Source organism: Phascolarctos cinereus, unplaced genomic scaffold, assembly GCF_003287225.1.
Source record: "Phascolarctos cinereus isolate Bilbo 61053 unplaced genomic scaffold, phaCin_HiC Scaffold_5;HRSCAF=322, whole genome shotgun sequence".
NCBI classification, from domain to species: Eukaryota; Metazoa; Chordata; class Mammalia; order Diprotodontia; family Phascolarctidae; genus Phascolarctos; species Phascolarctos cinereus.
In genome coordinates this window covers 15541472-15558374 of record NW_027555958.1, presented here as the reverse complement: position 1 = coordinate 15558374, position 16903 = coordinate 15541472, and the positions used below count along the sequence as shown (strand labels likewise).

Sequence of the window (16903 nt, the reverse complement as noted above, 5' to 3'; positions counted from 1 at the left end):
GCTTGCGAGCCTAGGAAAGTTGTTTAACCTATCCATACCCCCCAGACAATTCTCTAAGGATAGCGATTGCAGAACAGGTACACACCAGTATTGGTGAAGGGAGTTTCCTCGCTTGGGAGTTCCCTAAAATAATGAACGCACAGGTCTAGGACCCCCGACCAAGTATTATAGGTTATAAATATTATTACTGCTATCTCTATAAATATTGAAATAGATTAAATAGGTTTAAGTATAAATAGAGATATAGGTATAGATACATAGAGAGGGGTGCATTGCCTGTTTAACAACAGACTTTCCAAAAGCACATGACACATTTTAAATTTAATCTGCATTATTAGTATTTTCTCCATCACCTTAAGTCTAGACAATCAACAAAACAATAAATCAAACCCTTATTTTTAGCTTTTGTGGATTTTCTGAGGTGTAAATGCTCACACTAAGAATTTCACAATCAGTTCTCAAGAGGCAGTACAAGTTGGCTCCAGCACGCCCTGGAGTGTGAGTATAGACACAGATAAAAATGTAGGTTATAGGTGTAGATATGTATGTATCTGTATGATTCATACACACAAATCTGTGTAAGTATATGTATATAGTGGGCATGCCATCAGCTCCCCCTTGGGGTGTACCAGCTCCTTGTGGAAAGGGGGTGTGTCTGATTTAGCATGTACTTTTCCCCAGAACCTGGCATGGTACCCTGCACAAAGCAGGCACTTGATAAACACTTCCTGACTTCTCTAGGATACTCAACAAATTCTTGGAGAATCACTGATCTTACTCCTTCCCCAGTGCAGATGTCAATGGGAAGCCGGAAGTCCATGCCCCCAACACACCTGTTACCAAGTCTCAAGAGGCTGTAGGTGCTATGCCCAAAGAGGATGAGCAGACCACTTCCTTGCCTTCTGGGCCCAAGAGCAATGCCACCAGCTCAGACAGAAGGACTCCATTGTGGACCAAAACCATGTCTTTCTCTATTGATAACTCCTTGCCCATTTTCCAGGTTCAGAGTGAATATGTAGTAGATGTTATTTTTATTGTCCTTTGTAAGCTGGTTCTGGGTCCATTTGGAGCCTTTAGGCAGATTGACTTGAAGGCAGAGGAAAGTTGCTGGCTCAGCCTGGGGGTCCAGTTTAATGGTCTCAGGAAGCTGATAGGAGGAGGGCCCTGCCTCAGATTTTCAGCTGACTTGATCATCTGTTTTTTTGTCCTTGTCCTGGAGAGTTATTGGTGGACCTGTCAGGCCCTCTGTTCCCAAACCTTCCTTTATGCTCAGTGAAGAAAGAGCAGGATTAAGAATTCACTGTCATCTGAAAGCTCACCTGTAGGTAAAAGGCTAGAACACCAGTCAAGAAAAGGGAATGTGATTCAGGGATGAAAACACTGGCTTTAAAGTCAGGGGACCCAGGTTCAAATCCTGCAGAGGCTGCTTACTTACCTGGGTGACCTAGAGCAGTCATCTCACTTCTGTGGCCTCAGTCTCCCCATTTATAAAATGAGAGGATGGACTCGATGACATGTGAGGTCCCTTCAAGCTCTGAGTTGATGATCCAATTATCTTCAGGCACAACATGCAGTGAAGCCTGGGGGGACACTTGTTAATATTATTCTTTGCAAATACCCATGTGAGGAAGAATTAGAATGGACCTTTAAGGCAGCACTCTGGAGACTATCCCAAGGAGGATGGCCACATGGACAGTAAAGGAAGATCAAGTGTGGTAACAGATGGACCAGCCTGGAACCTTTTGCCACAACAACATGACTGGCTTTTGCTGGTACAGGCCCTGCCTCTTGTGAGGGGTGGGGGGGGCAGTGGACCATCATTCTAGTCTCTGTTGACCAAGTGCCATTTAATTAAGACATCCACAGAAGTTGGCCCAAGAGCAAAGGATCCTTCTCCAAAGTCACAAACTTTGGGCCATAAATCACATGAAGACCAAATGAAGGGACTGGCAATATTTAGACAGGGTAAGGGAAGAGTCAGGGAGGATAGCATAGTTGTATTAAGTATTCCAAGAGCTGTCATGTTAGGAGGGATCTGACTTCCCCCAGAGGGCAGTAGTGGGTGGTAATTACAGAGTCAGATTGAGGCTTGAGATCAGAGAAAAGCTTCCTAACACCTGGAACTGTCCGAAGGTATAATGATGAGTCTACGAAGATAGAGCTCTCTCTCTCTAGAGACCACTCACTTTTTGAGGAGATCAGAGGATCCTAGCTGGTCTCAGCACTATAGAGAGAAAGAATAATTTTCAAGCACTTAACATAATGCTCGACACATAGTAAGTGCTATATAAACATACAAAATGCTATGATATTATTGTTATTGTAATTATTATTATTATCCTGCCTCCGATATATACAAACCGTCTAACCTCGGGTAAGTCACATAACTTCTCACTGCTCCTGGCAGCTAAAGCTATACATCACAGAGAAGGTGCCAACCTGCATTGGTAGAGGGAGTTTCCTCTTCCAGGAGTTCCTTATACCAATGACAGGGCCATCTCCAGTCATCCTGATGAGTATCTGGTCACTAGACCCAGAAGGCTCTGAAAGAGAAAGTGAGGCTGGTGATCTTATGCAGCCCTCCCTTACTCAAAGTCAATTGCAAGTCATGTCGTCATCTCCATGACGCCATGGTCCTCTTCAAGAACAAAGGACAAACACAATAACAACAACAACGATCCCCATTACAGCACAAGGCCAGTCCCTCCCCCTTATATTTTGTATAGATTTATATGAACAGGTGTCTCCCTTGATAGAATTTAAGGTTCTTGAGGGCAAGGACTGGGTTATTTTACCTTTGTATCCCCAGCACCTAACACCATAGCTAGAAGCAGAAGGTGCTTTTAAAAATGTTGTTGACTGACAGACTAATTGGCAGGATGCAAGCTACTTGAGGTCAGGGACTGTTTCATTCTTTGGTTTTGTATCCCCATCACCTAGCATATAGCAGGCATTTTACACATACTTGCTGATTGATTGATTAAGAGGAAGAAGGATTTGTCGTCTCTAAACTGCCCATGGGAGAGAAGCAGGGACCCCAAAGAATGGGTGGGTGTTGGTGACAGTCTTGGGGTACACCCTTAGAAAGATGAGTAAGGGAAGTCTCAGGTAGACAAAGTCTGGGGTTTGGACCTAAGTCCTGGCCCCTTTCGTGCCCGGCCTGATTTCCTTCCAGAAGGCAACCGGGATGGATGGAGAAGGGATGATTTATTACAATGATGAAAGTTAGCTTCTGCCCCTCCCACTTATCATCACACACAGAGGTGTGATAACAACCCAGAAGAGGGAGAGATTGCCCTCTAGGTGAGCTGATTCATGATTGGCTATGACTTTCTTGCCTACACAAGGTGATGTTTTTCGGGGGCCAAGTCATTGAAGAGGCCCTGGCTCGAATTGTCCTAAGAACCCTAGGGAGCCAGCAGTCAATCGTCAGAAACGGTGGGAATACATACCAGTTCTTGTAGCCTTTGTTTGTGACTTTGGAGAAGGATCCTTTGCTCTTGGGCCAACTTCTGTGGACGTCTTAATTAAATGGCACCTGGTCAACAGAGACTAGAATGACGGTCCAGGCTGGCCCCACCAAGAGGCAGGGCCTGTACCAGCAAGAGCCAGTCATGTTCTGGAAAAAGGTTCCAGGCTGGTCCATCTGTTACAAGACTTAACCTTCCTTTATTGTCCATGTAGAAAGCCTGTGACTGAAGTTTGGTGTGACTCGTCTGAACTGTATCTCATCAGTGACCAGACTTAAGGGTCATGAAACTCTACATCTATTTAATTTCTTCAATTAATCCCTGTCATATGTGCAGATATTCCCATGTATGTCATAAAGGGTAGGATGCTCATGTCACCCAAGCCTGGGCCTCTGAGCTCAGGAATGTCTCCTATGAGATGACAGCTCGGGCATCTCCATTCACTCTTGTCTTAGAGTCAAAGGGCTAATGGGGAGAAAATGGGGAGAGAAAAGACCCTCCCACCTCTGTGCTTTTTGCATCTCCACACCGAGAATGTTTTCCCTCCTCACTTCTACTTTGTGGAATCCCTAGATATCTTCAACACTCAGCTCAAGTGCCACTCCCTAGATGAGACTTAACCTGATCCCTACAGTTTCCACCTCCTACCAAGCTACTACAGAGTTTCTTTGTTTATATTTTGTATTTAGTTGGTTATGTATTTGTCATTTCCCCTATAAGCTCATAGAGGGCAGAGAGGATTTTATGGATAACATTTGTTTTTATGTCACATCCTCTTTCCAACATATTTCCTTCTTTGCCCCCTCCCCGGTCCCCAAAAGCCATCCTTTATAAGAAAGATTGAAAAAGGAGGGGGAACAATTCTGCAAAAATAATCCACAGATAGAACAGATCTCACGTAATATATGTTGCACATCTGTAGTCCCTCACTTCTGCAAAGAAGGGAAGAAAGTGTCTTCTCACATTTCCTCATTGGGGCTACGCTCGTACTTTATTATTTTGTAGCATTAAGTGCCCGTCATTTTATTCATATTTTTTCCATTTCCTTTGCTGTAGTCATTGTGTACCTTCTCCTGGTTCTACTTAACTCCACATCAGTTCATAGAAGTCTTCCCATGCTTTTCTGTAGCGATTGTACCAACTGTTTCTTGTAGTACAGTCATATTCCAGCCAGACGGTGCGACAGCTAGAGCGCCAGGCCTGGGGTCAGGAAGTTGGCGTTGTTGGGTCATTTCAGTCATGTCTTGACTCTTCATGACCCTATCTGGATATTTCTTAGCAGAGGTACTGGGGTAGTTTGCCTTTTCCTTCTCCTGCTCATGTTTACAAAGGAGGAACTGAGGCAAATAGTGTTAAGTTACTTGCACAAGGTCACACAACTACAGCCAGGAAGACCTGCATTCAAATCCAGCTCCAGATACTTCCTAATTGTATGACCCTGAGCAAGTCACTTAACCCTATTTGCCTCAGTTTCCTCATCTATAAAATGAACTGGAGAAAGAAATAGCAAACACTCCAGTATCTTTGCCAAGAGAACCCCAAATGGGGTCATGAAGAGTTGGATTTTACTGAAAAACAGCTGAATAGCAACAACGATAATATTCCATTCCATTCGCCATTCCTCAATGGATGGGTGCCTGCTTTGTTTCCAGTTCTCTGCTACTGCAAAAAGTGTAATATAAATATTTTATATAAATTAATATATTTATAATATACATATTTTGGTGTTTATGGACTATTTTTGGCATTGACCTTCTTGAGATATATGCCTATCAAGAGAGTCCTGGAGTTAAAGGCACATATATTTTACTTAACTTATTTGTATAATTCCAAATTGCTCTCGAGATTAATTGGGTCAATTGACAGCTCCACCAAGAGTGCATTAGATTTTTCAGCTTTCCATAACTTCTTTTTTAAAAAGATTTTATTAATTTATTTTGATTTATCAACAATCACTTCCATATGCTTTTGAGTTGAAAATTTTTCTCCCCCCTTCCTCCTCCCCATCCTCCCCAAGACGGCGCACAATCTGACATAGGCTTTACATTTACATACCCATTAAACATATTTTCACATTAGTGAAGTTGTAAGTAAAAATTAAAACCAATAGGAGGAACCATCAGAAAGATGAAACAAAACTCAACAGAAGGTAAAAATAAGTGATAGCGATTCAACTTCCATAGTTATTTCTTTGGATGTGGACAGCATTTTTCATCCCGAGGCCTCTGGAGATGTCTTAGATCCTTGTAATGCTGAGAAGGGTTCAGTTTAACAATATTAGTCATCGCATAACGTGGCTGTTATAGTGTACAAAGTCCTCTTGGTTCTGCTCACTTCGCTCAGCATCAGACCATACAAGTCTTTCCAGGTTTTTCTGAAGTCAGCCTGTTCATCATTTCTTATAGCACAATAATGTTCCATTACATTCATATACCACAACTTGCTCAGCCATTCCCCAATTGATGGGCATCCTCTCAATTTCCAAATCTTTGCCACCACAAAAAGAGCTGCTATGAATAGTTTTGTACATGTGGGTCCTTTTCCCATTTTTTTGATCTCTTTGGGATATAGCCCTAGGAGTGCTATTGCTGGGCCAAAGGGTATGCACATTTTCCCACAACTTCTTCAACATGGATTATTCCTATCATTGAGCTGATACCATTTTGTATTTGTCTTTTTGCTTCCACACACTAGCAGTGTCTGGCACAAGGCAGAGTAGGTGCTTAAGAAATGCTTGCTGAGCAATTGACTGATCTGTGGAGAGACACTGCACATAGTTGTGAAATTAAGCATCTTTGAGTATTTTAATCTAGGGCCGATGATCTTGATGAGACAAACACTGACAATATAAGGAAGCAAGACAGTCCCTGCCCTCATAGAGGTCACATTCTGATGGGGAGAAGACAACACATAAGGAGGAGAAACCAGAAAGGTTGAGCGGATGGAATAAGGCAAAAGGCCAGGGTGGTTCAAGCTGTGGAGGAGAGGCTTCTGGTGGGGGGTGGAGGGAGGACATGAGGAGAATGGGCATTGTGAAGGCAACATGGTTTGAGATGGCCAAGAAGTCATCTGAATAAAATCAAGGATTCTATTCATGTGACAATAGGACTGCAGAGGGACAGCTAAATGGTGCAGTGAATAGAGCTCTGGCCTTGGAGTCGGGAGACCCTGAGTTCAAATCTAGCCTCATACACTTAACACTTACTAGCTGTGTGACCTGGGGCCAGTCACTTAACCCCGATTGCCTCACCAAAAAAAACAAAAACAAAAACAATAGGACTTCAGGCATATTGGGAGTCAGGAGGGGCCGTTAGTGATGGAGGATGAAACAGCTACAGTGAAGACCACGTCTCACTACACAGTCAAGGAGTTGTGTCATAATAGACCGCTTGCCTCTCACAGGTTCAAAGAACTTAGAGGAGATCGAAGCCCTGAAAGTCACAAGGAGCTCCACGAGTTCATTTCCTCAGGCATCGTTAGAAGTCATGCCTCAGGTCGTCTACCTGAAAGACATCATCTGTTACCTATCACTGCTGGAAAGAGGTCGGCCCCAAGACAAACTGGAGTGTAAGTATTTGAATGCAAGACAGCCAAGTTTCTCCTCCTGTCCTTCATTCCCCCTGCCCAATCCCAGCAGGCTTCGGTCACCCAGAAGTCTCTAGGTATTTGACAATTGCATTCCTTGCCTTTCTCTATGGATGAGTAGGAGGCCACAGTAGCCTGTCCCCCCTTCACATTCCCTGGTAGACTATGATCGTGAGAAGTTACCCAGCCTGTTTTGTGGTGGTCCCTAGTTCTGCTCCCAGAGGCAGGGAGTCAGGTAATTGACAGGCTTAGGGAGGGCACCTGAAATCTGGATAGGGAAGCAGCAGCATCTTGACCCATAGCTTGCTCAGGATAGAAGGGACCTACAAAATTTGTCTCATCTTCCCTGATAAGTACTAGTAGGACTCAGAGGTTGGCCATCCAGATTCCACAAATTGTTCTCCATTCCATATTCAATGTCCTTTCAGCTCTTATCACAGTTAGAACAAGATTCTAACTAACAGAATAAGATTCTTCATAATATCTAACCAAAATCCATCTTGTTGCAATCCTATCCCATTTCTTTGGACCTCTCAGAAAATGGCTAATAACAGCTTATTTGATATCAATTAATATGTATATGTCACATATACATATATGTGTACATACATAATACACACATATACATCGGTTTATAGTGCTTTGCAAAGTTGAAGGTGTCACGTAAAGGTTAGCAAGCTGTGGTGGTGATTATTAGTTTGGCATAACTTCTTCGAAAACAGTGGAGGGAGATATTTGGAGGCAGGAATTAAAATCATGGGAGGTAAAAAAAAAAAAGGACCTGGGCTTTCGTTTTGGAACCTGTCACTCCTGTGATACGTTTTCTGACCTCTAGAAGTCCAAAGGCAACTTTGAAAATAGAGGAAATCAGAGATTTCACTAACGATGTTTGCATGGAGAGTAAAGAAAAAGAACATAAAATCAGTCATAGCTTCCATATAATCTATGCATTGTTAAGACCAAAATCTAAATTCCAGCTAATGCTGAGATTAGCCAGCTAATTTTAAGATGAGCAGGAGAGGCCTGGACAATGTTAAATCTTGCCAAGAATAATTAACAAGAGGTTTCAGGATCCAGACAAACTCAAAGACTTTGAGCCCTGAGCCAGGGAGAGTCTGTTGAGCTGGTATCAATATTTATGTCCAGGAAGGCTCGTCATCAAGATGATGATGAGTGAATGCAGGGTGTTGAATTTTATAGCCACAGCTTCATAAAACAGTGAGAAGTAGTGGAGAGGAAATGAAATGTAGAGAAAGTGTAGTGAGAGACTCAGTGAATCCATATTGTTCCAAGAGCATTCAGGGATAAAGCTGGAAGAAGACTGTTTCAGTGTCCTCCAAGACTAAGAGATTTTCACAAGGAAGCAGATAAGCCAGTAAGACTTAGCACTAGACTTTTGTTGTGGTATGTTTTGGTCATATCAAGGAAAGCTTTAAGACTAACTCAAAACAATGAGAAATCAGTACCTTTCTCCTGACATCAAGAAGATGCTAATAGAGCCCTGGAATTGTCCTTCATCACCCATGACTGGCCCATCTCTTCCTATCACATATTTCCCTAATGACATCTTTTATTTCTGTCCTTTGAAGTTGCTCACTGGTCCTCTCAATGATCCAGGAATTATGAATACAAAGACAACAAGGAAATCATCCCACCCCTCAAGGAAATCCCCCACTATCACTTCTTTTAAAATTTAGTATTTTATTTTTCCCCAGTTACATGTAAAAAACAATTTTGACATTCATTTTTAAAACTTTGAGTTCCAAATTCTCTTCCTTCCTTTCTCCCCACCCTCCCCTCTCATTAAGAAGCAAACAGTTTGATATAGGTCATACATGTATAGTCACGCAAACCACTTCCATAATAGTCATGTCGTGAAAGAAAACATAGACCAAAAAAAAAAAACCTCGAGAAAAAAAAGTTAAAAAAAGTATGCTTCAATCTGTATTCAGATACCATCAGTTCTTTGGTAATGGATAGCATTTTTCATCATAAGTCCTTCAGAGTTGTCTTGGATCGTTGTATTGCTGAAAATAGCTAGGTCATTCACAGCTGATCATCCCACAATGTTGCTTTTACTTTGTACCCAGTAAATTTAACTTTGCATCAGCTGCTATAAGGCTTTCCAGGTTTCTCTGACAGCGTCTTACTCATCATTTCCTATAGTACAATAGTATTCCGTCATAATCACATACCACAATTTGTTGAGCAATTCCCCAACTGACAGGCCTCACTATCACTTTTGCATTAAGGTTTATAAGTTCTCAAAAATGATCAGATGTTAAGGGGATCTAGAGCTAGGAAGGTCCCTATGGACTATCTAGTCCAGCCCCTTCCATTTGCAGGTGAGGAAACTGAAGCCCACAGAGGGAAGTGACTTATACAAGGTCACTTGACTTATACAAGTAGTAAATGGCAAAGCTAATATTAGAACTCAGGTTTTCTGACTTAAAACCTACTACTCTTTTCATTACATCATACTTACATCTTTTCAACATTTGCTAGGAAAACTGCCTCTTTGCCTGAATTTACATCATAGACTTTCCCCATGCTATCCCCCACCCCCATCTTTATCCTAAACAGCTCTTCTTAATAGGTAACATTTAAATAACACTTTAAGGTTTGCATATGTGTGTATATGCATACATATATACATACATATATACACACATATATACATATGTGTGTATATATACAAATATAAATGTCTATATATACACACATACACATAAAGAGTACATATATACATACATACACACACACACATATATATATATATATATATAATCATATATATATATATATATAATCATATATGATCTTTGCAATCACCCTGTCAAGTAGGTGCTAATATTATCCCTATTTTTCAGATGATAAAACTGATGCTAAGCCAAATAACTGGCTCATGGTGAGACAGCTAATGAGTGTCCAACATGGGTTTTTGAATTTCGATCTACCTGTCACTATCCATTGCTCCAAGCCACCAGGTTCAGGACAGCATATTGCTAGAAAACACGGTGTTATTCTTCTGATTATCTTCTGGTCTCACAGATAGCAGAGGATTGCCTTGGAGTTGTGTTTCATAGCTGGTGGGGGGCCCACAGCCTTCTAGCCACACATGCTCACCAGGCTTTCTCATGATCAATGGTACCTATTTGATGAAGTGCTCATGTAGGATTAAGGCAGAGATGCCATGGAGACCTAGATCATGACCTTGACCTCATTAGTACAGTGCTTTAACTGGATAACTGGCCCCAGGTATGTTGTGATAGATCTAGAACCTGGGTTCCTGGGTCCCCACATGCATCCCCTTAAGGAAAGCTAAGCACTTTTCAGCACAAGAGTGTTCTGAGCTTCCATGGATCCTGCCATATTTCTCATGCCTCACCTCACATCCTCTCGTGTTTTTTTACAGTCATGTTTCACCTGTATGACATGGACTGCAATGGTTACCTGGATAGTACTGTAAGTAGGTTTCCTTCTAAACATGTCTGCTATTCTCTAGACACTGGCTGGAAACCCAAAGGTTCATTTCAACTTGGTGGGGAACTAGAGAGTCCTGGGCAGGGCCACAGACAAGCTAAGGGCCCCAAATCTGCTCCTTCCTAAGGGCCCTCAATGAGATTAATATCAAAACTCTCCTGATGTTCTAGAATCTTAGGATTCCAGAACCCTAGCATTGGAAGGGAGCTTGTGAGCTATTTAAATCCTAAGAGGAATCTCCCCTGTGGATCTCCAACTACTCCAGTGATGAGAATCTCACTTCCTCACGAAATGGAACATTCCATTTCTGGTCAGTCCTCATCATTATAAACTTCTTCCTTACTTTGGGCTCCACTCTAATTCCATATAACTTCCACGCACTGGTGCTGCTGCTGCTATCACAGGCCAAGCAGAATAAAGCTCATTTTAACCATTAAGACATCTGAAGACCAAAGCACCCCCATTTCCTCCAAGCTCTCATTCTATGGCATGGTTTTCTAACCACGTAACCATCCTGGTCACCCTCCACTAGATCTGCTGCAATTTGTCAGCATCTTCTTCACAGACGTAGATCCAGTACTGCAGATGTGATCAGATGGGTGCAGATCAGCTCTTCTTCCAGACTCAAAAGGAGTAGCCATTACATTTCTATTAAGACAACCTGGAATGGTCTTAGCTTTCTTACCAGCTAAATTATCCTTTGGCTTATAGTGAGGTAGTGGTGGGATGAAACTTTAAGATATTTTTCATAGAAACTACAGATAAAATAGCTTTCCCATGTCCTATGACAATCAGTTTTTTATTTTCTTTTATTCCTGTTGAATTTCATCTATGCCGGATTCGATGTCCAAGCTCATTTTGAGTCACATTCCTGACATCCGTGTGTAACAAAAGGCGTCTTTCTACTATCCTACCTAGTGAGGCATCTCAGATGGTGCCCCTTAGATACCTACCTCATGCCAAAGGCCTCGCTATAGCAAGTATGTGCAATGAAGGCTCCGGGATGCTCTGACCATTTGGTGCTCTGTAATTAATGAGATTATGAGGAGGGGGTGGGAGCTTCACTTGGTACCAAAAAATCTGAAGCATCTGGTGCTAATATTTATTAATCCATTGCAAAAAGAATATCAGAGAACCTTGGCACTTAATGGGTAAAATAGGATCACCACAGTAGTCCTCCTAGTATCATCAAAACCTGTATCTAGAAATATAATGAGACCTACAAGTCATCTGGTCCAACCCCCCCCATTTTCCAGATGAGGAAACCAATGCCCAAAGGTGAAATGACTTGTCTAAGGTAATGCAGATAGTACATAGACAATCCTGGGTTTTTGGTTGTTGAAAAAGTAGAGGAGATGATCTCATCTTGGTATACTTGGAATGAGAGGAGGTAAAGGTAGGTATGAGAGGAGGTAGAAGGAAAGGAGATTGTTCTGTAGGGGAGAAAAGTCAATGTTTCAGTGTGTTTTCTATATAGAAGTAGTATATGCATCTCTCATTGCTGCCACCATGTAAGAATCCACCAATGTGGGGCAGGATGTAGGATCAGAGGACCTCTGGATCTCAGCTCTATCATTTAATATCTGTGTGACTGTTGGCAAGTTAATTAAAGTCTCTGGGCCTTCGTTTCCCCTTCTCAAAAATGAGAAGGTTGCACTAGGTGGCTTCCAAGGTCCCTTCCAGGCCCAAATCTTCAAAGCTACAACTAGATGGTCTGTTTCTAAGGTCACTTCCACCTTTGAGCCTGTGTTCCTAAGATCTTCTAGACCCTGAATTTAGGGTAAAAGTAAGAGAAATGGTGAATAGACTGATTCCAGTTTGTTGGTGGCTATCCTAATGAAAATTCAACCCAGGACCATAGAATCAGAGAGTCTGAGCAAGAAGGGACCTCGCTGAGTGCAACCCCTCAATTTACAGATGAGAAAACTGAGACCTAGATAAGTTAAATGACTTGTCCAGGGTCACACAGCTAATAAGTGTCTGAGGTGGGATTCATCCCTGTGACAGAAAATATACTACCTCTACCAGCCCCTCCTGTCACTCTTTACTCATCCCATCTTCCTGGTTCTGTCTTCTTTCTTGTCATTTTCTCTTAGGAGCTGGATCGAATCCTCACCCAGATGGTGCATGTGGCTGAATATCTGGAATGGGATTCCACAGAGCTCAGGCCTGTAAGTGATGGGCCCTAATGATCAGCCTGGATACGTCAAAAATACTCATTCCCACGTTAACCATGGGGCAATGATTTTTTCAGCTCCTGGAGAATCTAGATTACCTTCTGCTCCTTCATAGACTAGGGTTAGAGGTAGAGATAGAGGTGGAGACTAGACTTATGATTTCACTGATACAGAAAACTCCCAGATGAGGAAATGCCCTCATGAATACTGATTGGCATCTTCTCTGCGATTTCATCTGTTTCATAAAGGATTCTACTCTGTGTCAGTGGGAAAAAGACTCACAGTCTGTGAACTAGTCCACTAGACTTATTACTAGTCCCTACTGTGTGCCAGACACTGTGCTGAGTGTTGGCAATAAAAAGAAAGGCAAAACCCAGTCTCTGACCTCAAGTAGCCCAGAGTTTAATAGGGAAGACAACTTGTAAGCAACCACGTCCAAACAAGCTGTAGACAGATCAGCTGTGATGAGACTCTGAGTGCAAGCAAAGGGAAGACTTTCGCTGACACTGGCCGGAAGCTGGGTAAGCCAGGAAGTGGAGATGAGGAGGGGGGATGTGTATTCCCTGCAGGAGGGACAGTCAGAGAGAATGCCCCTAGTCTGGAGACGGAGTGTCTCCTGTGCATAACAGCCAGGAGGGTACAGTACGCGGAGACAAATCAAACGTAAGAAAACTCATACCCACAAATCATAGAACCATCCCACTGAAGTGAAGGAGACCTAAACAAGAACTCCTCGAGAAATTGTTTTTAACCCCCGTTTTCAGAAACAATTCAGCAATTACTAGTAATGGCCATTGGACCAGCATCTAAATACTCTGTTTTCCTCCTTTGCTTTTCCACTGTCCTCTCCTTTCAGGGCAGAGCTGTTTTACTTTGTTCTGTTTTGTCCTGACTGCCCCAGCACCTGGATCAGGGCCAGCCACACAGTGGGCACTTAAGAGATTTGTGTTGACCTGAACTGAGTTGAACTGAGGCCCCAGTTCTCTGGTAGGGATGTCACTGTCAACAAGATGAAATAGCTGTCACGCCATTGAGCATTTGTGTTCCTGGGAAGGATTAACCACAAGAGTCATCCAATTATCTAAAGAAGGGAAAATATGAATATTGGAACATCAGTGATCATAGGATCATAGGTTTTCCGTTGTTGTTCAGTCGTTTTTCAGTCATGTGTGACTCTCTGTGACTCCATTTGGGATTTTCTTGGCACAGAACTGGAGTGGCTTGCCATTTCCTTTTCTAGCTCATTTTACAGATGAGGAAGCTGAGGCACAAAGGGTTTAGGTGACTTGCCCAGAGTCAAACAGCTAGGAAGTATCTGAGGCCAGATCTGAACTCAGGAAAATGAGTCTTCCTGACTCCAGTCCTAGTGGTCTAACCATTGTACCCAACCTAGCTGCCCTTTACTTCAGCCCCTCCAACCCCACCCCTTCTCTAATTCTACAGAAGAGGAAATTGAGGCTTGCAGAGGTTAAACAACTTGGGATCATAGAACTGGATCTGGAAGGACCTCAGAAGTCATCTACTCCAATCCCCTCCTTTTACAGATGAGAAAATAGAGGTCAAGGGAAATTAAGTCACTTTGACTAAGGTAACCCAGGTAGAAAATACAAAAAGTGAAATTTTAATCTAGATCCTTTCACTCCAGAGCCTTTCCATTGCACCATTCCCAGGGGAAAAACAGCCACTCCAGACCAGTATATTGGTCAGACCAATTTTTTAAAATCTTATTGATACTTTTATTTTTATATGACCTTCATTTCTGCATATATTCTTCCCTTGTCCCTTCTCCAGAGAGCCATCTCTTGAAATGAAAAAGTTTTTAAATAAATGAATGAAAGGGGAAAGAAATTTAGCAAAATGAACCAACACATCCATTAAGTATGACTGTATATGCAGTATTCCATACCACTCACCTCGCCAAATAGCAGGAGGGAGACGTATGTTCTCGTCTCTTTGAGTCCAAACTGAGCAGAATCATTTTGGGGTCGTGTTTATTATACCTTCTCTACAAGGTCAGGAGCCTGATAAGATTCCTACATTCCCATTTGTGACTGCTAGTTTCACACAGTCCTCAGGCGTGTTTCAATGAATGAAATTCATTGTTGTGTTATACAATGAAAAATGGATCCTGCAGGGAGAGAATGACCGAACAAGGGCACCTTCTATTTAGAAGCAAGAATGCTCTTTAGTCCATTGGAAGTAGGTCAGCGGGACGAACTCCTGTCCTAGTGGGTAAAAGAGGGGTAGATCAAGACCGAGAGGGGTCTCTCAAAGGAAGTGGTAGGGAGAATGGAGGGGAAGGACCGTGAAGAGGAGCAAGACAAGGCAGAAGAAGGGAGCTGATTTCCATCCACTCAATGCTCTTTCCTTTGCTTCCTGGCAGATCTTGAAGGAAATGATGGAAGAGATTGATATTGACCATGACGGGATTGTGACCCTAGAAGAGTGGATTCAGGGAGGGATGACGACCATTCCATTACTGGTCCTACTAGGGATGGAAACAGTAAGTAACAAAGCAATCTGGGGTTCATTAGGTCGGTGTACAGAGAACATTTGTTTCATTGACATGAAAATGAAGAAAACAACTGGCTCTGTTTCCAGAGTCACTGAATCTTAAAACTGAAAGTAGCCTCCAAGGTCAACTGGCCCAACTTTCATCTGGGCAGTTATCTCTACAATACCTCCAACAAGTGGCCAATGAGCCTTAATTGAAAGGTCTCCAACAGAGGGGCATCCCAATACCTAACGGGGCAGTCCATTCCATTTTTCAAGAACTCTACTATTATTTTTTCCTGGCATTATCTCAATTTGCCTCTTTGCACCTTCCATTCTGCTTCTGTCTTCTGAGCCCAGAGAACACATCTAGTCTTTCCTCCCCACGAGAGCCTTTCAAATACTTCAAGATGGTTATCATGTCTGCCTGGGCGTTCTCCTCAACAGTATAACTGTTCTGAATTCCTCTCTCAGATGACGTGAATTAGTTATCTTCCCATCATGTGCGTTAAACATTGGGGATACAAATGCAAAAGTAAAACATCCCCTGCCCTCAAGGAGTTTACCTTCTACATAGGTTCATGGACCCCAAGTCCTCTCACCACCCTGGCCACCCTTTGCTCTGGATACACTCCAGGGTATTGGGTTATAGAATTAGAGCTGGGAGGGACCTTAGAAGTCATTTTATTTTACAAATGAGGAAACTGAGTGCCAGAGGAATTAACAACTTGCTCAAGGTCACATAAATGGTATGTAGCAAAGCTGGGATTCAAACCCAAGTCTTCTGGCTCCACAGCCAGTCAGCTCTCCTTTCCCCGCTTTCCTCGGCTCCTCATGACTCCTCAAATGTCATTGGATAGAACTGACCTGGAAAAAAGCATTCCTTTATGCTGTGATCTGAGCTGAAAGCTCAGTCACCATCTGTCCATATTCACTGATCAGATCAGCAGGTTAGGTCTAAAATTCTAGACCTTCCTCATGGATACCATACTCCAAAGAATATGGCAGTCAAATCTTGTCCTGCGCTCTGAGTGAGCAGGAGCAGGCTTGCATCAGGCTACTTCCTCTTGCTTAATTGAATCTCAGAATCCTAAGATGAAAGGGAAATTATCATTTCCCTTCTCGCGATAATTATTCTTTCCCTTTCATCTTATGATTCCAAACCTATAGTTTAATTCCTATATTTTCCAGATGAGGAAATTAAGCTTAAAGAGGTAAAGGGACTTTCCTAAGGTCATACAGCTAATTAGTAGCAGACAGAACCTGTGTATTCTTTCCACTATGACTGTTAACATCATATTCTTGTGTGGAGTCAACCTCAGACCCAAAGGAGCCATCCTGCCTAGAAGCAATACCCTCATAGCCTGTATTTTCTCTAAGGCTAAGGGCTACAGTTGGCTTTTTTCAAGATCACAATAGACCAATTTCTTTTTCCCTAGTTAACCCTTTAATCTCCATTGGGAACAGACTTTTGTCAACCGAGGGGATCTATAGCTCTGATCCCCTCATGATCAGGAAGACTCAGGACAGTCTTACAGAAAGTTTCTGAATCACTTACCTGGACAAGCCATCCTCCAAATAGCAAGGGGGAAAAATGACCATCTAGTTTATTACACTGATGTAATTGGCATACCTATTTATGAAGTTAAATTAAATAAGGTGTTTACATTATCTTTTTTAAAGAGGCATATTTTG

At 42.4% G+C, this 16903-nt stretch overlaps 1 protein-coding gene across 1 annotated transcript in view; it reads left to right on the top strand.

Annotated features, from left to right (window-relative positions):
- The window catches only part of DGKG (diacylglycerol kinase gamma), a 141936-nt gene that overhangs the window by 45074 nt on the left and 79959 nt on the right, over nucleotides 1–16903 (top strand). Inside the window, exons 5-8 of the mRNA XM_078155432.1 lie at nucleotides 6873–7037; nucleotides 10471–10520; nucleotides 12635–12709; nucleotides 15099–15218. Coding sequence (XP_078011558.1) covers nucleotides 6873–7037; nucleotides 10471–10520; nucleotides 12635–12709; nucleotides 15099–15218 — 410 coding nt within the window. The remainder of the gene's footprint in view (nucleotides 1–6872; nucleotides 7038–10470; nucleotides 10521–12634; nucleotides 12710–15098; nucleotides 15219–16903) is intronic.